At 47.2% G+C, this 22,576-nt stretch overlaps 1 protein-coding gene across 7 annotated transcripts in view; it reads left to right on the top strand.

The window, feature by feature from the left end:
• MPRIP (myosin phosphatase Rho interacting protein) overlaps positions 1-22,576 on the top strand; it is a 159,568-nt gene that overhangs the window by 108,010 nt on the left and 28,982 nt on the right. For all 7 annotated transcript variants that reach the window (XM_079953640.1, XM_079953642.1, XM_079953639.1 and 4 more), the window contains exons 8-13: positions 6,532-6,673; positions 7,603-7,716; positions 16,050-16,106; positions 17,727-17,795; positions 18,048-18,137; positions 19,879-19,988. In XM_079953640.1, coding sequence (XP_079809766.1) covers positions 6,532-6,673; positions 7,603-7,716; positions 16,050-16,106; positions 17,727-17,795; positions 18,048-18,137; positions 19,879-19,988 — 582 coding nt within the window. The remainder of the gene's footprint in view (positions 1-6,531; positions 6,674-7,602; positions 7,717-16,049; positions 16,107-17,726; positions 17,796-18,047; positions 18,138-19,878; positions 19,989-22,576) is intronic.

Here is a 22,576-nt window from a genome sequence, read left to right as displayed (position 1 = left end):
CAAAATCCCAGCTCACATCCTGCCTTAGTCCCTCTGGGTCTTGGATTTCTTGTGCCAATTCTCATGTTCTCTGAGGGGCTGCGGGATTATTCTAGCAACAGCCCAGAGCAAACAGTCCTTAGAGCTAGTTACAGGTAGGTAGCCGTGTTGGTCTGCCATGTTGTTGTTGTTTAGTCGTGTCCGACTCTTCGTGACCCCGTGGACCAGAGCACTCCAGGCACTCCTGTCTTCCACTGCCTCCCGCAGTTTGGTCAAACTCATGTTCGTAGCTTTGAGAACATTGTCCAACCATCTCGTCCTCTGCCGTCCCCTTCTCCTTGTGCCCTCCATCTTTCCCAACATCAGGGTCTTTTCTAGGGAGTCTTCTCTTCTCATGAGGTGGCCAAAGTATTAGAGCCTTCCAGTGAGCACTCAGGGCTGATTTCCTTCAGAATGGATAGGTTTGATCTTCTTGCAGTCCATGGGACTCTCAAGAGTCTCCTCCAGCACCATAATTCAAAAGCATCAATTCCATGGTTGAAACAAATTAAATTAAATTAAATTAAATTTAAAAATTTAAAAATTCATTCCAGTAGCACCTTAGAGACCAACTCAGTTAGTTATCGGTATGAGCTTTCGTGTGCATGCATGTATCTGAAGAAGTGTGCATGCACACGAAAGCTCATACCGATAACTAACTTAGTTGGTCTTTTTATTTTTTAAAAAAAAATTATTAGTCCTTAGAGCAGCAGTTTTCATACTCCTTTCTAGCCACCACCCCAGGCTTCCTTTGAAGCATATCAGGGATTCAAAACCAAGGAGATTATTAACAGTACGCAAGTTTGTCTGCCAGATCCACCTTTCCCTGGTTTGTTCTTTCTCACGGGGAGATTCAGTTGCTAAACAGAGTGCGAGAGGCATTGTCTGTGACCAGAAAAAGCAGTGTTTGAAATTAGCCAGGAGCCAGGCGCATTTTGCTCCTAGGTATCGGCCACTTGCGACCAAGTGAGGATGCCTGGACGCAAGGATGGTTCCTGACATCTCCACCATCTGAAGGTGCATGCCTGGGGATCATTGGATCTGAACTGTTTTCACACATTAATAACCCATCCTGTTTTGGCAATTGCAACCTTGGTTTAAGGAGCCATTTGGCACCTATCTTATATATCTGAATTACTAACACTGAGTAAAAGCCCCACCTGGACCTTCTCTGGCTTCAGAGAGAGGCTAACCTGCAGCAGCTCCAGGTGTTGTTTGTTGGGACTCTCACTCCTGCCAGGCCATCCAACATGGCCAAAGATCAGGATTGATGGGACGCGGGTGGCGCTGTGGTCGAAACCACTGAGCCTAGCACTTGACGATCGGAAGGTCAGCGGTTTGAATCCCCACGACGGAGTAAGCTCCCGTTGCTCGGTCCCTGCTCCTGCCAACCTAGCAGTTCGAAAGCACGTCAAAGTGCAAGTAGATAAATAGGTACCGCTCCGGCGAGAAGGTAAACGGCGTTTCCGTGCGCTGCTCTGGCTCGCCAGAAGCGGCTTAGTCATGCTACCCACATGACCTGGAAGCTGTACGCCAGCTCCCTCGGCCAATAAAGCGAGATGAGCACCGCAACCCCAGAGTCGTCCGTGACTGGACCTAATTTTCAGGGGTCCCTTTACCTTTACAGCCCAGTATCGCTTTGGGGGTTCACGTTTTTAGGGCTTCCTCTCCATCCATTTTCAAACTTTTCTCTATACAATCATGAGAGCTAGAAGCATGTTTTTAAAAAGCAGTATTTGGCAGAGAAACCCCCCCCCCCCCCCGGTAATATGTTCCCAGGCAGAGCTGAGATTCAGTGGCTGGCTACAATTAAATTTTCACAATCCTCTTTTTTTAAAAGGAATGGATCAGGAATTCAGCACCAAAAAACAGCACGGTTTAGTCCATCTGAAACACAGATTAGTGTCGCATTTGCAAGTTGGTATAAATGTCTGTACTTAAGCCAGCTTCAGATGGGTTTGGAATTGCTGTAGTTGTTGCAGAGGAATTGGGAATTGTAATGTTAGGGTGGTGCCCCCTTACCCACTTTAAAGAAATTATGACTACTAGGTGGTCTTGAGAGCAAAAGGTGTCTCCTAAACTAGTCTGAAACCGGTTTAAATTTGTAGTGTAAATGTGCCCCAGGATGAGAGAAAATGTATATTGAATAAGTGCCAGTTGGAGGATATGTGACCAGCAGATTACCCATCCTGGTTTATGCCAACCTTGCCAATTTACAAGAGCCTTCAAGTGGCATGGGGTTCATCTCTGGAAAGGCGTGTCTCACAGTCCATTGGTGTCCACACTCCCCCTGCTGGTAGCATAGATTCATAGGATTGTAGAGTTGGAAGGGAGCTTGAGGGTCATCTAGTCCAACCCCACCCCCAAAACGAAGGAATCTCAACTCAAGCATCCGTGACAGATGGACATCCAACCTCTGCTTTAAAACCTTCAAGGAAGGAGAGTCCACCACCTCCCAAGGGAGACCGTTCCACTGTTGAGCAGCTCCTACTGTCAGAAAGTTCTTCCTGGTGTTTAGTTGGGATCTCCTTTCTTGGAACTTGAATCCATTGGCTCAGATCCTATCTTCCAGAGCAGGAGAAAACAAGCTTGCTCCCTATTCCATGGGACAGCCCTTTAGATATTTGAAGATGGCTAGCATATCTCCTCTCAAGTCTCCTCTTTTCCAGGCGAAACAGACCCAGCTCCTTCAACCATTCCTCATCAGGCTTAGTTTCCAGACCCTTGGTCATCTTGGTCGCCCTCCTCTGCACCTGTTCCAGCTTGTCAACATCCTTCTTAAATTGTGGTGCCCAGAACTGGGCACAGAATTCCAGGTGTGGTCTGACCAAGGCAGAATAGAGCAGTACTATGACTTCCACAACTTTTTTTGCCAACTCATTTTGTTGTACAATGGAAATGGAAGCTGAACTGTTTCGTCTAATTTTACTTCCCAGTAGGTGCATGTTGTGTTTCTTGATGAGGTTTTGGTTTCATAGGGAAGGCTAAGACTGCACAGCAGTGCATTTGCAGAACCTCTTATCTTTTTGTCCCCAAAGCTGAGGGTGGAGGGGACGCAGTCCTCCCAGCTTGGCACTGTTTGATTACAACCACCTTTGTCTCTAAAGTGGTAGCTGTCTTTCCAGATAAAGACCACTCCTCACTTAGCGACTGAGCCCTTGCCTTCGACATACTCTGATCTAAGTTGCAGGTTCTACTGCTGCCGAGAGATGCTTGAAAGGGTTTTGGCACAGCTTGCTAAATTCTCAAAAGCCAGGAATGCCCAATCAGATTCGGCATTCTGGAAGTTGGGCTTCCATGTGCCTCAGTCCCTTTCTGCAACCAGGAGAACCAGAACAAGTTATGTAAATTTGCTCGAAGGTTGCAGAATAGATTCAGCTTGCAGAACGTAGCCTCAGCCCTTGTCTCGGAATTGGCATGGAGTAGTGTGCAACCGCGACTGTTTGTCATTTTTGCTCCTTGAGAGACACTAAAGCCAGCATAATGGATGCACGCTGGTCACCTCTTGACCATTTCTTTCCGTTTTAGATCAACGAGCCCTCTCTATCTGGGCTTTAAACATTTCCTGGTGGATTTCCACCATCTTCCTATTCTCCCTACACACAGTTACACAGAATGTGCTCCTTGTCTGGGTACATCTCTTTTGTCCCCTCTGGCTGTTCCTGACTCCTCACCTCACTTCCTGTGGAATAATAAGAAAACCAACCCAATGAAACCGCTTTCAATCAAAAGCAAATCACTCTTATCAACTGCCCACTGACTCCCTGCCACATGGAAACCCTTCTAACCCTGGAGCGTGGCCGTCTGCCACAAACTAACATGCATGGGGCTCCCTTCTCTTTTCCCCCCTACCTTTTTAACTCCCCGTCCCCCAACGAGAGCATGGCATCCCACGCCCCAAAGTCTTTAAATAACTCCTCTTTTTGTTTTACATTCCTCAGCAGACCCGTGGGCCAGACCAGGCGTTCAGCAGCGGCAGATGCGGGTTTTAGGGATCCTGCTGCTCCCCTCCTTACAAGGAGGGTTACGAAGGCGTGGCTTTTGCAGGGGAGAAGCGGTGGCAGGAGGAGCTCTCATGCGCTCCCCGGAGCCCAGCCGGTTCCAGACTTGCCTTGAAGTTGCCCTCGAAAAGCAGCTGGAGAGCAGCAGACCGCTGAGAAATAGCTGCACAAAACAACAGCAAACCTCTGGTTACGTGAAACATATTCAATAAACACACAAGACGTAACATGCTGTACGTTTGAAAAAATAATATATACTATTCATTGTACTGAATTGTAGGTTTCAAAAGAAGTAGCTCATAAAGTTCAACGGAAAAAGTAGCAGACCCAGTGGATCAGTTCTGAGGATATTTTTGAACCGTTTAACCACTGGGCCAGTATATAGTATATATTATTTTTTCAAACGTACAGCCGATTACATCTTGAGAAATAGATGCGGGCAAAGCAGGAGACAGACCACCCCTTCTCACCGGCTACTTCTCCACTGCAAACCGGTCTCTCTCCCCCGGCCACTTTTGAAGCCGGGTGTCGTCTGAACGCCTTCGCTGTGCCCTTTCCAGGTGTCTTGAGTTCTCCAAGTGCCTGCATGTTCTTTTTTGGCAAGCTCTCGCAGGGGCTGCCTGGGCAAACACAGATTCCACTGGGGAACAGGGATTTCTTTTCCTGCACCTCTCCCCGAAACTACTCACCCGGCCCCTTTCCTTAATGATCAGAATAACCACTCACAGCGGGGATGTGATTTTTGGGGGGGTTGCAATGATTATAATTTCATTTTGCTGATGATTTGTATTTTTTTGTTTTGTTTCTTTCTTTCTTTTTAGAAATCTTGGAATGATTTTAATTTTTATTTGTGGGTTGGGGAGGAGGAAATATAATTTTGTCTGTTCATTCATTTTCCAGCTTTCTTTTCTTCCAGGTCTTGTTGCTCTCCACCTTCTGCTGTGTGACGTGTCCGCCCTTTTACTCCGCCTGCTTCGCTACCATCTCATCTCCAAAAAAAACAAATAATAATTTAAAAATTCGAGCTGTAGACAACCTGATGGTGCAACCCCCCCTTTCCATAAGAAATCAGCCTGCTTTGTTTTGTTGGGTTTTTTTGTTCCGTTTCCTTTTTCGTAAAGAAAATGAGCCCCTTTGCCATTTGGCCGAGACAAATGTCAATTTGATGACCCTTTGCTTTTCATCCCTTTTTGCAAAACTGAGATGGAGGGAGTGGGGGAAAATGGGGTTTCCTTTCTTTTTTAACGAAAAGGCTGCTGTCAGTAAAAAAAAACATATTGCAGAGTGTTAAAATATGTGCAGCGCGGCTTATGAAGAAAGGTGTTTTGCGGGGTCTTTGCCTTCCCTGGGAGTATCTGGCAGGCCTCTTCTTCAGGCCTCTTGGTGTTGGGAAAGCTTTGGGTGGCTCTCTGTCCCTGCATGTGGCATGGCGTGGTCTTGACTGTGGAGGCTAACCTGGAGGGGGTTCCTTGGTGGGGAAGCTCCTGCCTCAAATGTTGGGACTCTGGATTTTGTGATCATCTGGTCCCTTCCAGCCCAATGTTCCTCCCTTATTAGCAGTTAGTCTTTTTTATTTTGTTTTATATTCTTTATTGGGGGGAAAAGTACAAAATTACAAGTGCACAGCATAAGATAAGACACACACACAAAAAGAAGGTACAAGAAATAGTACCCATGTAGAAAACAAAACAGGACAACATATTGTGCACATTACAAAAAAAGGGGTATTGTTATTGTAGTTAACCCTGAATTACTAGCACGGCTGGGATCCGTTCGTGTGGGAGGCAGCCATTTCCCACAGCAAGAGACCGGAAGTCCCTCTTATTGTAGTTAACCAGACCTTAATCTCATATGGTATTTACTCTTATAAAACAGACTTCTGGAAGTTAGTCTTATAAAAGATCCATCAGATCCAAGCCTTCTTCAACCGACACAGCTACAGTGGTACCTTGGTTGCCGAACTTAATGCGTTCCGGGAGTCCGTTTGACTCCCGGAACCATTTGAAAACAAGGCGCAGCTTCCGATTGGCTGCAGGAGCTTCCTGCGGCATTCGGGATCCATTTTGTTTGGGAGCCAAGCTGTTTGAGTACCAAGGTACCACTGTACAGTGGGACATAAGATTCCAGTCTCCAGACAAAACGCTACTTTTCATTTTGAGAGTAACGTCAGGCATTTCTTCATGTCGTCTAGCTAGATGATAATGCTTTCAAAGTGATAAGTGCTTGCAAGCAAACACACAGATACATGTGTATTTATGTCTTGCAGGCGGGCTGAATCCCAATAAGTTTATTCCCGGTCATATTCCTTCTCCCCTCCCACCCCACTCCCTGGCAATAAATCCAAACAGGGCAGAGTGAGCTGTTTTGAAAGGGTTGTCATTCCAATACCTTGAGAACGCTCTCGTTGAATTGGGGTGAGAGGGATGGAGCTGCTGTGATTTACTGAGGATTGTTGCAGGCTCCTGTCTTTTGGAAAAAACAGCCCTGGTTTCCCCTCTTATCTGTCTTGCAGGCGGTCCCAGGTAATTGAGAAATTTGAGGCATTAGATATCGAGAATGCTGAGCACATGGAGACCAACGCCCCCTCTGGAACTGCCCTCTCCAGTGAGACCCGGCAGGGCAGGAGCGAGAAGAGGGTTTTCCCCAGGAAACGGGTAAGACCAGGGGTAGGCAAACTAAGGCCCGGGGGCCGGATCCGGCCCAGTCGCCTTCTAAACCCGGCCTGCGGACGGTCCAGGAATCAGCATGTTTTTACATGAGTAGAATGTGTCCTTTTATTTTAAATGCATCTCCTGGGTTATTTGTGGGGCATAGGAATTCGTTCTTTTTTCCCTTTCAAAATAAAGTCCGGCCCCCCACAAGGTCTGAGGGACAGTGGACCGGCCCCCTGCTGAAAAAGTTTGCTGACCCCTGGGTAAGACAGTGGAACAATATTTTTCTGCATTGCCCCGCAAGGGCGCTCAAGGGGCATTTTCCACATTGCATAGTCCTGCATTGCAGGGGGATGCAATAAATGACCTTCAGGGTTGCGATCAGCTTTTTTTCTTCCGTTTTATCCCTCACAACTTATATCATTCACAGCTCTTTGCCAGGCCCATTGTTAGCAGAAAAAAATACAGCTGTACCTCGCTTTGAGTCCAGGATCCGTTCCAGAGCCCCGGGTGCTAGACGTAAAGGATGCATGACAAAGCGCCACTCCACACACGCGCAGAGCAGTTTGTGCTTCTGCGCATGCGTGAAGCGTGATTTAGCGCTTCTGCGCATGTGCGAGTGGCAAACCCGGAAGTAACTCATTCCGGTACTTCCGGGTTTGCTGCGGACATTCGATGAAACGGATGCTCAATGAGGCGGGCTCAGAATGAAGTGCCACTGTAATTAAATCCAGGAAGATCTTTGTATATGTGGGATTTTTGCTTCTCTTGGGGGAAAGTACGCCATTCTCAGGGTTCAGATTCATTTCGACTTGCTTTTGACCCCTGCTTCACAGGCTTTCAGCAGAAAGAGTTCCTTGGTGCTGAAGTATGATGTTTAGGGCCGAGCTCTGCAGATTCTCCCCCAGCCCTGACCTCCGTGTTTGTTACAGGACTTTGCTGCTGAATCAGCAACCAGCCCCATCCTGGACGTCTCGACTTCTCCCTTGTCCCCGCACCGCAGAGCCAAATCGCTGGACAGAAGGTCAACTGAGTCCTCCATGACGGTGAGCCCCGAGGCATTTGCAGTTTTGTGCCGTGCGTGGAAACTGGCACGGTGCCCCAAAGGAATCAATGGCGACGTTCTCCTTTGCAGGTGTCCTCTGCAGGAGAAGGAAGCGTTCAGGGAAAAGGCAGGTGCTTGACGAGGCAAAATAGGAGACCTGGCATGACATTAGCGTGCTAATTGCTCGGCTGGGAATTTGAGCCAAAAGTTGCAGTGCCCATTAAGGCTGGATAAGGATCTCAGAATTTGCAAAGCAGGGGCTTGTTTCAAGTATTCCTATCCACCTTTGCAGACAGCTTTGTTATTTGTTCGCCGCATTTATATTCCTTTCCGCCAGTTCCTCCAAAGAGCTCAGGGATGCATACATAGTGATCCTCCTGCCCATTTTATCTTCACAGCAACCTTGCGAGGTAGGCTGGGCTGAGAGTGAGTCACAGGCGCAAGGTCACCCAGCGAGCTTGGTGGCTGAGTGGGGGCTTCAACCCTGGTCTGGGCTTGAACCCTGGTCACCCACATCCTCAATCACTACATCACATGGGCCGTCGTTGCACTTGCGATGCACAGGGACCTGAATTGTGCCGCTTGGTGTCTTTGGGGAAAGTGGGGCTACTGCAGGGCCTTTTCTGCACTGGCTTCCCGCTTGTGGAATGCTCTCCCCAGGGAGATGCCTTCCTGATGTCAGTAGGCAGGAAGTTATGGCCCTTCCCTTACTGGCTTTCCTGGATGCATGCAGTTTGTCCCATTCTTAGGGGGTGCCCAGTCCTATTTAGAGATGGGCTGTCTTGTCTCTTGTTGAAGAAGCCAGTTCAGTAATGTAAGTGCCACTTGAATTGTGTCAGCTTAAGGTGATAAAACCCTGGTTTTCCCCCACCTACGTGCCACTCCATTCCCACCCAAACTCTCCCTCAAACTTCAGATGGAACAACCCCTTCCCCACTGTCTCCAAATTCGCAGACGAAGCATACTAGCCTTGTGAGTTTCGGTGGTAAACCTTTAACCAGCATTTGTTCTGTGTGAATACTAATCACTTCACCGTTGCAAGAAGTTACATGGTGCGCGATCGGCAAGGAAGCCTCCTATTTCTTGCTTCATCTGAACGGTTTTTCTTCAGCTGCAGTGAAACGCTTTTGAGGCGGCAGCTCACCGGCTTCTTTCTCCCTCTCTCTGCACCTCTCTCTTCCATCTCAAGGCTTCCTTGAAGACTGAGTTGACCTTATCAGAGGGGAACATTTATCAGCAGGCAAGTCTGCCCGTGCCTGTTCAGCAAGATGAGATAATGCGGCTTTCTCCACAATGAAGCACGTGCATGACTTTTCACAAAGAAACACAACACTCTTCTCTGTGTGTGTAGCTTGCCTGTCACGTTGTCCCCCCCTCTTTCTTTGTTAGCCTGGGCATCGCTTCACAGGGTGGTTTTTGGGAACACACTCTTATCCCTGAAGCAGGTAATTTTAAGGAGTGAGGCAGGAACTCAAACAGGAAGCGGCCGTTTCCGCTACAAAGGACTGTAGTGAAGGACCGCAACCCAGTGACAGAGCATCTTTGTGTGCAAAACATCCCGGGTTCAGTTCCCAGCATCTCAAAGCAGGGCTTTCAAGGACTCCTCTCTGAACCTCTGGAGAGCTGTTGCCAGTTGGTGGAGACCATGGGTCTTCAAACACTGGGTTGGCACCCACTGGTGGGTCGCAGCAAAGTCGTTGCTGCCATGTTGGATTCCAGCCAAGGCTGGCCAGACCAAAGGAGGACTGCAAACAGTGGCTGGGCTGGGACACTTTATCCGACAAGACCCTCTGTTTCTCTGTTTCCATGAGTGCTGCAATACGGCAGGAGAAAACTGTGAGCCGTTTTTTAAAAATAAGATGTATATTTCTGGCCAACCACATGTTCCACCTCCCTATATCTATGCCTCCATTGTGGGTCCTCCACAGTGCTTCCCCCCCCTAAAAAAAAGTGTTTAGGGCTACTCTCATTTTCCTACTCCTATTGAAATACTGCCCCTCAATGAGGCCAAACTTAGATTCATAAAATGTTTAGGGCTATGCATCCCCCCAAGAAAAAAAGCACTGGTCCTCCACATTGAGCCCATGTCAACCTTCCGGTCCATTTCCAGACTCCTCTCCAGTGTGCAAAATCGCTGGTTTTCAAAAGCTGCTCAGCCTTTTAGCTAAGATCAAGTGTAAAAAAAAATAAATCCCACAGCTTTTCAATTGGTGACAATGCTAAGGTATACTGCTCTGTGAATTGCCATTTTGGGATTAATAATGTGCATTGTTAAGTAGAAATCCAAAGTGAAAATGCCACAACGGTTGCCATGCTGTGAGTTGCAAGTCCGAGGTGTGGACCAGTGTGGGAAACCGCAGGTGCAGACAGTATTGAGCCAGGTGGACTAACAGTTTGGCTCTGTCTTTAAGACTTTATGGCATTATGTCTTTATGACATTCCTGGAATGTGCTCAGTTCAAAGGACTTGGAGGATGTCCTGTTGGAACGTATGCTTAATGTATTCACCAGCAGTTCAATATGGACCACTCCTTCCTGGGGCAGCTATGTTTTTTGCAGCATCCCCAAAATAATGGAAGGGATGCAGACTATGTGTCTGTGTGTGTGCGTGTGTAGCTTTGTCATTCTACCAGTGTGACGGGCGCATCAGCACTTTTTCCTCTCATGCCGTTGGGCCCGCTCTCACTTAGATAAATTGCCCGCCCCCCTCATTGAACAACCAACCCTTTACCCAAAGGTTTGTTTTCCTTTCCTCTTAAAATTCTAGCCCAGAGTATCCTATGGGGGACCTTTGTGAGGGGGTAACTAGTAAGTTGGAGTCTCAGACAGGTTTTCTTTAAATAAACAATAAAGATTTATTCAAGGCAAGACAGCATATAACACAATTGGATTAAACTTAGGTTACTTCAGGAATGCAGTGTGATTTCACTTTAATTCGTCCTCAGTTGTTTTTGCGTTATGGGTTTGGTTCCTTTATACGGTGATACTTTCTTTCAGTTATCCACCTCTTTTAACAATCCTGCTCCTGAGGTATTTTAAGTAATAGACCAAAGGGCCCTCCACACCCTTTCCCTTCACTGGGTTTGAGAGTTTCTTCTTTTCCTCGGAATAATCTCTCCCCCCCACCCCCAGACTAGATTTGAGTCCCAAAGAGGCTGTTCTTTTCCAGCTCCTACTTCTCCTGGCTCAACCTCTGCCTCCCAGTAAAATTCCAGTCTATTCTTCCTACAGGACACCACACTCTGTCCTTCACAATACGCTCAGAGCGGAAGTTGTTTTTCCCCAAAACCAACTCTTTCTCCCATTCACTCTTTCTACCGCAACCTGTCTCCTAACCTCTCCAAATCCTCTCCTTCTAAACTCTCCCGTTCATTAACCATTTGCTGGCAGGGAAAGAAAGAAAAAAGAAACACTGGTTGATTCAACCTGTCCAGCAAAACCAACTTTTTTCCGTCACAACTAGCTTCTGAGGACAAGTTCCTCTCCGTGGGGCAGCTTTGGGGCAGCCCCTGGGCCTCACCTTGTCCAGAAATGGTGGGAGGTTGTGGGTGGCTTGACACACAAACATGCATGTCACTCATGTTTCGCTTGGCCACCTGGCACGGTGTGTGAATGCGCTCCACTGACGAGCACTGTGACTCGCATCCCTTAATGTTGCTCCCGCCAGGTGACCCAGAGTTGTCTCCTTCAGTCCAGGTGTATCGGTTTCTGACCCCCAGTGACGCATACTTGGGCAAGCGGGGAATCTAAAACCGCTGGATATGGCAGCTTGTCCTTCCTTGTCCCTCGTCGTCTCTTTCTCCTGCTGAATACACTTCCCAAGTGTGCAAGGGAGGCCATTTCGAAGCTTGGGACCCCATCTTCACCATGGGGCAGATCTTCTGTACAGGACAGCCAGCAAGATTGTCCTGCGGCCTAAAACTCATTTAAAAAATGGCACCAGCAGCAAGGGCTTGTTGACGGCCTAAATCCTTTGAAATCCAGAGGCTGCTTTCTTAACATCCGGAGTGGGTTTATCCCAGAGGATCGTGTTACTACTGGCAGCACCTCGCTTTCTATTTCCGAGACGCTATCAGCTTCTCCCTGATTGCATGGCATTCTGAAAACGGCATTCAGGGATCATTGCTCTGGCTGTGTGTGATTTAAGGTTTCCTTAAGGGACGGTACAGTTGAAAGGAGGAAGCAGCTCCCCCATTCTCTCTCTCTCTCTCTCTCTCTCTCTCACACACACACACACACACACCGCTCCCCCTGCAGCTGTGTTGAGTGGCTCGGCGGGGCTGCTTTCTCCTAAATCTGCCCCCTAAATCTGCAATTTGCTCCACTGGCTAGATCCCGCAGCCAGTTTCGGAAACCTGAACTCCTGGCGCAGGCGGTTTCTCGGCACCAGGTTGGGGCCTCCTTACGAAAGGATGGTAGGAGGGATATTGCAGATCTGCGAAATGTGCCAAAAAAAGCAATCGAAGTAATCGATGACCGGGGCACCTTCGCTATCTGGAAAGAGTAAAACGGGGCATTCCTTTGTGGGAGGGAAAGGATTGTTTTAGAAAAGGCGGTGGTTAATTTGAATGCATGGATTATTCCTGGGTGAAGAAATACCCACTCCCTCTCTTACCTAATGCATAACTTGGGGCAGTTTATGAAAACGATTAGGCTGCAGATCCAGTCAAAAGAGGGGACAATCTTCACGTATGACATGCTTTGTACGGAATTTGCAATCTTCGCCAGCTTAGATGGCTCTGAAAGGGGTTTAGCTAAATTCATGGGAAAGAATGAGAGGTTGTGGACTCTCCTTCCTTGGAGGTTTTTAAGTAGAGGTTAGACGGCCATTTGTCAGGGATGCTTTAGCAGAGATTCCTGCATCGCCGGGGGGTTGGGCTAGATGACCTTCGGGGGATCCCTTTCAACTCGGTGATTCTATGAGATAATATTTCAGGCAGCTAAGTGGACACTTGCTGGGGGCCTCGCCTCTTGGGCTTCTTGAGAAACTGGGTGCTGGGCTAAATGAGAGTGTCGTGGTTTAGAGCGCTAGGCCAGAACCTGGCAGGCGAGGGTTCAAATCTCTACCCCGCCATGAAACTCTCGATGGGTGACCAGTCCCTGCTTCTCAGCAGGATTGTGGGGTTAAACAAGGGGGAGGAGAGGAACCATGCATGCTGCCTTTAGCTCCTTGGAGATAAAGGTGGGATACAAATGCAATAAACAATATAAATATAAAACAGGTGGGCCTCTGGTCTGATCCCGCAGGGCTCTTTTTAAGACAGCGCTTCTCCAAGCTGTGGCATTTGTGACGGAGCCATTGGAAGAGGAAACAAGGGTTGGCTAGATGGTTTTGCGCTTACCTGTGGCGAGTTTCCTGTGCAGTCGCTTCATTCATTTAGCCTGTTCTCCCACACCTTTAGGGATGCGGGTGGCGCTGTGGGTTAAACCACAGAGCCTAGGACTTGCCAGTCAGAAGGTTGGCAGTTCGAATCCCTGTGACAGGGTGATCTCCCATTGCTCGGTCCCTGCTCCTGCCAACCTAGCAGTTCGAAAGCACATCAAAGTGCAAGTAGATAAATAGGTACCACTCAGGCGGAAAGGTAAACGGCGTTTCCGTGCACTGCTCTGGTTCGCCAGAAGCGGCTTAGTCATGCTGGCCCCATGACCCGGAAGCTGTACGCCGGCTCCCTCAGCCACTAAAGCCCCCCCCCCCCCCCGGGCAGGAGGGAATTCCAGAGATGGGGGGCGGGCGGGCTACCACCTCTATGGAGAATGGAACATGTGGAGAACTGCAGAACCTCCTGGGACTGTTCTCGGGAGTGCAAGGTGGCATCTCCCTGCTCTCCCTGGGTGCGGATAAGAATATTGGCCCATCATCCTGTTCTCATAGTGGTCAACCAGATGCCTGTGGGCAAACCCACAAACAGGACCCCTACCCAAGTGCGCTCTCCCCTTCCATTGTGGCTCATAGCCACTGATAATAACCCTCTCCTCCGCGGATTTGCCTCGTCCTCTTTTAAAGCCATCTAGCTTGGTTGCCCATCAGTGCATTCCTGGGGCAGTGAGTTACACAGTTTAAGACCGTGCTGCCGTCCTTCCTCCCCCCCCCCCCCCGAATCCCCGTTGCTTCCGTTCTCTCACACCGCTGAGAGGCTGGAGAGCTTCTTTCGTCTCCAAAGTTGGCGGTTTTTCTTTAAGTCAGGTTGTCCCTTAGGATCTGCTTCAGGGGGAGAAGGAACGGCAACAGCAACCCTGAGCGGTCAGAGCAGAAAGGCCAGTCCCTCTTCTGCCATCCCACCTGCCAAATTTCCAGTGTATTTTGAGGCCTCGTAAATAGGAACCCCTGGGAGTAGCTTGAATCCCGTCGCACGTGACGGCCACCTGCCAGCCCTGCAGAGTTTATAAATAAAAGCCGGGGAATTGTGGAGTGAGACCTTGAAGACTCATTGAGTTGGCAGATGAGCAGGGAACTGCATGGATAAGGTAGGCAGCCCGTGTGTGTAGGCGTATGTATTTCTATATTGGTCTGCTGGCTGCAATGGGCAGCACTGAGCCGTTTTGCCTCCTCCAGAAAACATTCCCTGCATCAGATTTCCCTGCTGGTGGGATCCTTGCCTTGATGGAGAGGGAGTGGCTCCTTTTTTTAAGACGTTCCCCGCTGGCCGGTATGTGCAACGGCAGCGGCTCACAGCTTCAGCCCCAGAGCAACCGATTGGCGCCTTCTCTGCTTTTATGGAGAAAGATTCTAGTTTATCTGTGCAAGGGAGGGCTGCAAAGCCATTCATTTAAGGTTTAGTGGTGGGACATCCAGGGAGCTTCCCGGCTGAGTGAGGATTTGAACTCGGGTCCTTCAGACACCCAAGTCCACGTCGTCATACTGGTGCACTCCCTCCCTCTCGCTTTTGCTTTGGGTTTCCATCTTCAAAACCCCTTGGGCCTGATCCTGTCTGCACCTTGTATGTGCGCAGTCCTCTGCGTATGGGACTTGAGCTGGTGGGAGCGCCCCAGAAATATTGACTTACCTGCTTCTCTTTGCCCCCAATACCTCAAGGACTGCCTCTTCCCATATGAATAGACCTGGTCTGTGCGATCATCTGAGGCCCTTCTTTGTGTGCCTATTCTGTGAGAGGTCCAGAGGGCAGCAGCATGAGCACGGGGCCTTTTCTGTGGTGGCTCCCCATTTGTGGAATGCTCTCCCCAGGGAGGCTCGCCTGGCACCTTCATTACATATTGTTAGGCAAAAACATTCCTCTTCATCCAGGCCTTTGGCCAATTAAAAAAATCTATGGTCTTTTAAACTATTTGTAACTACAGTGCACATTTTTGTGTTTTTATATTGCAAACCGGCCTGTGATCCTCAGATGAAGGGTGGTAAAGAATACACACACACACACACACACACACACACACACACACACACAAAGCTATCCTTCTCCCAACCCACAAATGGTGTGAAAATATAGCCTTTTATTCTCCTTCCAAAACCAGCCCACCTACTAGTGGCTCAGGTGCGGTATTCCAAAATCCTAGTTTCTATTACTGTACATAGGGGATTGTTGGTATTGTAAGCTGAACCCCTTACGGGCGTTAGAACTCCATGGGAACCAGATATGGGTCTTATTATCTCAGATAGTAAATGGAATACTATTTTATTTTCTCAGATAGTAAATGGAATACTATTTTATTTTCTCAGATAGTAAATGGAATACTATCTGTTCTTCTAAGCCATACAGGTGTGTTTCTGCATGCATCTGGGAAGGCTCACTGGAAGTTTCACACAAGTGACATCACAGAGAAACGCAGGTGCCCTATATGAATTTCAGGATGGCACGGCTTTGCTGGCAGGGACATGGAGTGCGACATTATTTCCTTGATGGTGGGAGGGCCTGCTGGTGAAAAACGCTGTCTTGAAGACCACTGTAGCTTTCATTTCTAAATATAGGGGATGGTTTTACTCAAAGACTGTAGTCTAATGAATTCACAGCATGGCTGCTGGCTGCAAGAACAATATCCATAGCACAAAAGTGGAAGGATTTGCAGATACTTCTATGATATATAAATGCATGGCAGAAAAGCTTCCTTGGATCCCAGCACACATACAATGCTGTTCCTTGCCGGGGATGGTTTTGAAAACAACGTACGTAGTTTTAAGTAACAGAAGTAGCTTGTTCTCCTGTGGCATCCTTATTCAGTGCAGACTGAGTCTCCCCTCGTTTCCTTTTGGCCTTGTGGAACTGCAGACACCTTCCTTGGATGAAGATAGTGTGTTTTCCCTCTCTTGGAAGCTGAACGTGGCCCCGGTCCTGTTTGAGTTTTGCAAAGGACTCATTATCTCCTTTTCCTCTCTCTGCAGCCTGACCTGCTGAACTTCAAGAAGGGATGGCTGACCAAGCAGTACGAGGATGGACAGGTAAAATCCCGGATGAAATTCTGATTTAAGGACCTCTCCTCCAAGTAAAGGGACGCGGGTGGCGCTGTGGGTTAAACCACAGAGCCTAGGACTTGCTGATCAGAAGGTCGATGGTTTGAATCCCCGCGATGGGGTGAGCTCCCGTTTTTGGTCCCTGCTCCTGCACACCTAGCAGTTCGAAAGCACGTCAAAGTGCAAGTAGATAAATAGGTACCACTTCAACGGGAAGGTAAATGGTGTTTCCGTGTGCTGCTCTGGTTCACCAGAAGCGGCTTAGTCATGCTGGCCACATGACCTGGAAGCTGTACGCCAGCTCCCTCAGCCAATAAAGCGAGATGAGCGCCGCAACCCCAGAGTCGGCCACGACTGGACCTAATGCTCAGGGGTCCCTTTACCTTTACCTCTAAGAGCTGGCTTTTGTTACGAACTGGTTACAGTTTGTTGTACTTTTATCTGATTTATATCCCACCTTTTTCCTCCAATAAGCTCCAGTTGGCATACATGGTTCTCTTCCTCCCCATTTTAATCTCACAACAGCCCTGTGAAGTAGGTTCGGCTAAGAGACTGACTCCAAGGTTACCCCGGGAGCTTCATGGCCGATTCGAACCCTGGTCTCCCAGGTCCTCCTTGCCTGTATGCTGTTTCCTGGGTATTCAGGCAGCCTTGGTTGATAAGCAGAAGCCGGGGCTGCCAGTTTCCGCTGCAAGATTCACAGGCTGCAGCTATAGCAGCAGCCTCTGAATACTGAAAAGGGCATCTTGAAATACAGTAAGGAGGAAGAGATTGGATTAAAGCAGAATGCCTTGGAGAGGGTGTCCTTAATGGAAGAGGCAGCTGCTCTGGTTTCCCCAAGGCAACGTGGTTGAATGTTCCCTTCCCAGACCCAGCAGGCTGCCAAAGTTATTGATTGGAGAGCGTGTCCTGTCGAAAAACCGCTCCCCGCTCTTTCCTGTTGCTCAGGCTTTCTTCTCCATTCCACCTTCTTCACTTGTTTATGAAATGCATGTATTATTACTTGGCTTGCATTTTTTCTCCTGGTCAAAAATCCCCTAAGCGGTTGTCAGAAATCACAGATCCAAAATTCAAATTGAAGCACAATAAATACTTTTGAAGCCCGTCATTTAGGAGAGCACGTCAGGCAACTCAACAGCCTTAACACTCTCAAACATCCCCAATAGGCCCGGGTGATCAACCAAGTTTTTAGGAGGCGTTGGACACCCGAGAGACGGAGGTTCCGAAATCTCCTTTGTGGAAGAGTGTTCCAGGGGCTTGTTGTTAAAATTGAAACAGCCTGCTCTCTCAGAAATATTTCCAGATTGCAATCTCTGGCCACCATACGACCAGTTGCGTCTCCTCTGATCGCAGAGGACAAGGTTGACGATCATAAGGGAGGGAAGCTGCTGCTTCAGGAGTTGTTAATGTGTTTCTGTGACTTCTGTGTACTTGCTCTCGTATACAGAAGTTTGTGTGTGCTTTGCACAGAGGTACACATCGCAAGACCTAGTGTCTAGAGTCACAGTATGCTAGTGGGGCATTGCACAATAAGGACTGGGGGGGATGGCAAGAGCACACAGATCATCTGAGCAGTTTGTAAAACAGCTTGTCTTGTTTGTTCCCTAGTGGAAGAAACACTGGTTTGTGCTGACAGATCAGAGCCTGAGATACTACCGGGATTCTGTGGCAGAGGAGGTAAGCTACAATCGCCAGTGGTAGTCGAAGCTCCATTTCCCCCCTCTGATATTCAACTCCTTGCATTCTCCTGCTTCCATTTCCCTCCCCTGCTGAATTTTAGACTGTAAGCTGCTCTGGGAAGGGACCTATCTTCTGGTATTTTGTAAAACACCGCACACATGCTGCTTGAATAAGCAAATGATCTACTTTGTCTTGCTGGAGATGAGAAAAACAAGCCTCACACATTTCTTCTTTGCGATGCTTTGCTAGGCTGCTGATTTGGATGGCGAAATTGATTTGTCAACATGTTTTGATGTCACGGAATACCCCGTCCAGCGGAACTATGGCTTCCAAATCCATGTAAGAGAAACTTGCGGGGAGCAGGATGGGTCATGCAGTGAATTTTGGAGGTGGCTGCGGTTGGAAAAAATAGTAATTACTTCTGTAGCTTTCATCCAGTTTCAAATGGAATTTCACTTATCCTTCAAAGGTTGAGGTCCATAGCTTGGGAGATTTCCTAGGTCGAGGTTTGTTTAAGACCACTCCAGTATCTTCTGCAGCACAAAGTTGTTACTCTTCATCCTGGCCACAGTTCCCCATGCTTTGGTTAACATCCAGGCTTGACTACTGCAATAAGTTGCACATGGGGCTGCCCTCAGAAAACATTTGAAAACATTATCTGATTCAAAAGACTCCTGACTGAGGCTTGCTGGAGTGGTCACAACATATATCATAAATGTAATAAACTTATTTATAAATTTTAATTATAATAATATCATCATGACAATTTACAATAAAATCGTAAATAAAAAAATCTCCTCCCAGTTCCCCAACTTTCTCTGAAGTTAGGCAGGCAGTTACTGTGGAAGAGAGTCTTGGTTATGCCACCCCAGTTTTTAAACTCCCTGTTTGCCTAGCGCCTTTTCTTAATGCGCTTGAGGTGACAGACAGAGACCATATTTTACAGACATTATAGCTTTAGTGTCTTTCTTTTCATTTTTGCTGTTAGGTTTTATTTTCTTCTGTTTCAGCCTTAGTACAGCTAATTTGAGATTGTGCATTCTTGTTTTTGTGTGTGTGCTGCAAAATTGTACACACACAAATCATAAAACATGGCTGAGAAAAATTGGTGACAGGGGCGGGGAGGTAAAATACTAAACATATTATTGTACAGTAAATAATAACAAGTTCACAGTAAAGCAGCTCAACGAATTATTCAATAAATCAACTTGAAAAGCAGTGATAGGAGTGACCTAATGAGTAGTGCTATGCCATATTGCAATATATGTTGTAGGCATGTCTCGTCCGTGCGTTGTTTCATTTGTATTCTTACAAAAGTGTGCTGCATTGCTCTTGTTCTAATAATCCAAATGCCAGACACTTGGGGATTCTGTGAATAGAAAAGCAGGGCAAAGACCTCCCTGAAAAAATAAACCCCAGTTCTGTTTCGTTAAACTGGGTCCATCGGAAGTGGCTATCTCCATCCCTTGCAAAGGAGGGTGCCTTTCTGACTCCTTCTGGGTGGCCAGCCTCTGTTTTGCGCCCTATAAATAAATGGCTCCTCCTTGGGGAAAGAGAGGGAGCAGCAGATGCATTTTTCTCTGCAATCCTTTCTGGAAACCCCACTTAGGAACATTCACCAGGTAACCTGCCTTTGCCCTGTATACCTGAAGGAGCGTCTCCACCCGCATCGTTCTGCCCAGACACTGAGGTCCAGCTCCAAGGGCCTTCTGGTGGTTCCCTCACCACGAGAAGTAAGGTTACAGGGAACCAGGCAGAGGGCCTTTTTGGTGGTGGTGCCCGCCCTGTGGAATGCCCTCCTTTCAGATGTCAAGGAAATAAGCAACTATCTGACTTTTAGAAGGCATCTGAAGGCAGCCCTGTTTAGGGAAGCTTTAAATATTTGATGAATTATTGTATTTTAATATTTTTCTGGAAGCCGCCCAGAGTGGCTGGGGAAATCCAGCCAGATGGGTGGGGTATAAATAATAAATTATCCTAATATTATTATTGGAAGGGGATGCAAAGGATGCTTCCATCTAGATGAACTGGTGCTCAGCATCACCTTTTCCCCTTGTGTTTCTCTTCCTTTTCGGCGTAGACTAAAGAAGGCGAGTTCACTCTCTCTGCCATGACATCGGGGATCCGCAGGAACTGGATCCAGACGATTATGAAGCACGTTCGCCCCACCACTGCTCCAGATGTGACCAGGTAAGAAGAAAGGGGCTTTTCAGGGCAGTCTCCTATTCACTGGGCCTCCACACCTTCCAGTCTTTCTCTCTCTCTCTCTCTCTCTCTCTCTCTCTTTCTCCATTCTCCTTTACTGACCCTCTCCTTTGGATCCTCACACGGCTCGGAAGCTGTTTGGTGCCTCGCTGCCAAATTTCTCGGCTGCAGCTTGTTCTGATTCCACGCCGCCGTGCGGCACAACGGCTAGAAATGTTGGGTGGGTCTGGAGCCAGGGAGACACAGATTGAAAAGTCTGCTGGGTTACAAAGCGCTCTGGTTGACCCAAGGCCAGTCGCTCTCCCTCCCTCACAACCTTCCTTCACGGAAGGGCAGGATCCGAGGCTCACACACCTGTTTTAATCTGTAAGACACTGAGGGCATCTTACCGAGGATTTCTCATCCGCTTAGGAAGACTTGTGAGGAAATGTGTGATCAAAAGTCGCAGAATAGTTCAGAAGCAAAAGTTTATTCCAATAAATTGAAAAGCTAAAAAGCCCAGAGTTGATTGATGAGATCCCTCAGCCTTGGGCAATTTAAAGAGTCCTCATCTCTCCTTTGGAATCCACACTGCATTGCATGGTGGGTGTTTTTCTCCTTGGGAAAGATGTCACTTCAGAATTGACTCTTAGAATTATCTGTCAGACTTCGTTGATTGCAGGTGTTTAGGAAAAACTCGAAGTCCCACTTGTTTCTGCCAGCTTTTTCTTGAGCCACATTTGTTGTGTGTTGTATTTTAGTATTTGGGGGGGCTTTTTTCAAAAACTGGCTTTTAATTATTTTGTTGTACTGTATTTTAATTGTACACCACATTGGGAGGAGTCTCCCGACCTTAAAGGCCACATAAAACTATTTTAAATAAAGCCTTGATTCTCAGCTTTCCTGAGGCTCAGGGCAGCTGCCTGAATTGCAAATATTCCATTATATCTCTAGTGTTTTTCAGTGTACAAAGTGATTAGCAGAAGAATACGTACAGTCGTGGGGAAAAGAAAGCGCACCCTCTTTGAATTCTGTGGTTTTACATATGAAAACATAATAACAATCATCTGTTCCTATAGCAGGTCTTAAAATTAGGTAAATGCAGCCTAAGATGAACAACAAAACATGGCATATTACACTGTGTCATGATTTATTTAACACAAAAAAGCCAAAATGGAAGTCGTGTGTGAAAAACTAAGTACACCTTATGATTCAATAGCTTGTAGAACCACCTTTAGCAGCAATAACATGAAGCAATTATTTTCTGTAGGATTTTATCTGTCTCTCACATCATTGTGGAGGAATTTTGGCCCATTCTTCTTTACAACTTTGCTTCATTTCATTGAGGTTTGCTGGCATTTGTTTGTGCACAGCTCTCTTTAGGTCCCACATAGCATTTGGGTTGAGGTCTGGATTTTGACTGGGCCATTGCAACCCCTTGATTCTGTTCTTTTTCAGCCATTCTGTTGTAGATGTGCTGGTGTGCTTGGGATCCTTGTCCCTGTTGCATCACCCAATTTCAGCCAAGTTTCAGCTGTTGGGCAGATGGCCACACATTTGACTGTAGAATACTTTAGTATACAGAGGAGTTCATGGTTGACTCAATGACTGCAAGGTTCCCAGGTCCTGTGGCTGCAAAACAAACCCAAACCATCACCCTTCCACCACCGTGCTTGACAGTTGATATGAGGCTCTTGTGCTGACATGCTGTGTTTGGTTTTTGCTAAACGTGGCGCTGTGCGTTATGGCCAAACATCTCCACTTTGGTCTCATCTGTCCAAAGGACATTGTTCCAGAAGTCTTGTGATTTGTTCAGATGCAACTTTGCAAACCAAAGCTGTGCTGCCATGTTCTTTTTAGAAAAAGGAGGCTTTCTCCTGGAAACCCTTACAAACAAACCATACTTGTTCAGTCTTTTTCTAATTGTCATGAACTTTAACATTTAACATGCTAACTGAGGCTGTAGAGACTGAGATGTAACTCTTGGGTTTGGTTTTTTTTTTTTTTGCAATTTCTCTGAACATTGTACAGTCTGACTTTGGGGTGAATTTGCTGGGACGTCCACTCCTGAGAAGACTGGCAACTGTCTTGAATGTTTTCCAATCTTGAATAATCTTTCTCCCTGTAGAATGATGGACTTAAAACTGGTTGGAGATGGTCTTAGAACCCTTCCCAGTTTCATGGGCGGCAGCACTTGCTTCTCTAAGAGCATTGTGTTCTCTTTCCTCCTTGGCATTGAACACAAACACACCTGAATGCTCCAGACCAGCAAACTGCTAAAACTTCAGCTTTTATAGAGGTGAACATGCTGATGATCAGTTAAGCAAGAGCATTTGATTAGCAGCCTCTGTCTGCTACTTAGCCTCTTAATTCCTATAAAGCAGCAAGGATGTACTTAGTTTTTCATACATGATTTCTCCATCTTGGCTTTATTTCTGTTAAATAAATCATGCCACAGTGTAATATGTCCTGTGTTGTTGTTCATCTGAGGTTCTATTTACCTAATTTTAAGACCTGCTAAGGAACAGATGATTGCTATTATCTCCTAATATGTAAAACCACAGAATTCAAAGAGGGTGGACTTTCTTTTTCCC

Source organism: Podarcis cretensis, assembly GCF_951804945.1.
Source record: "Podarcis cretensis genome assembly, chromosome: 14".
Classification (NCBI taxonomy): domain Eukaryota; kingdom Metazoa; phylum Chordata; class Lepidosauria; order Squamata; family Lacertidae; genus Podarcis; species Podarcis cretensis.
This window is presented reverse-complemented; position numbering and strand designations above follow the sequence as displayed.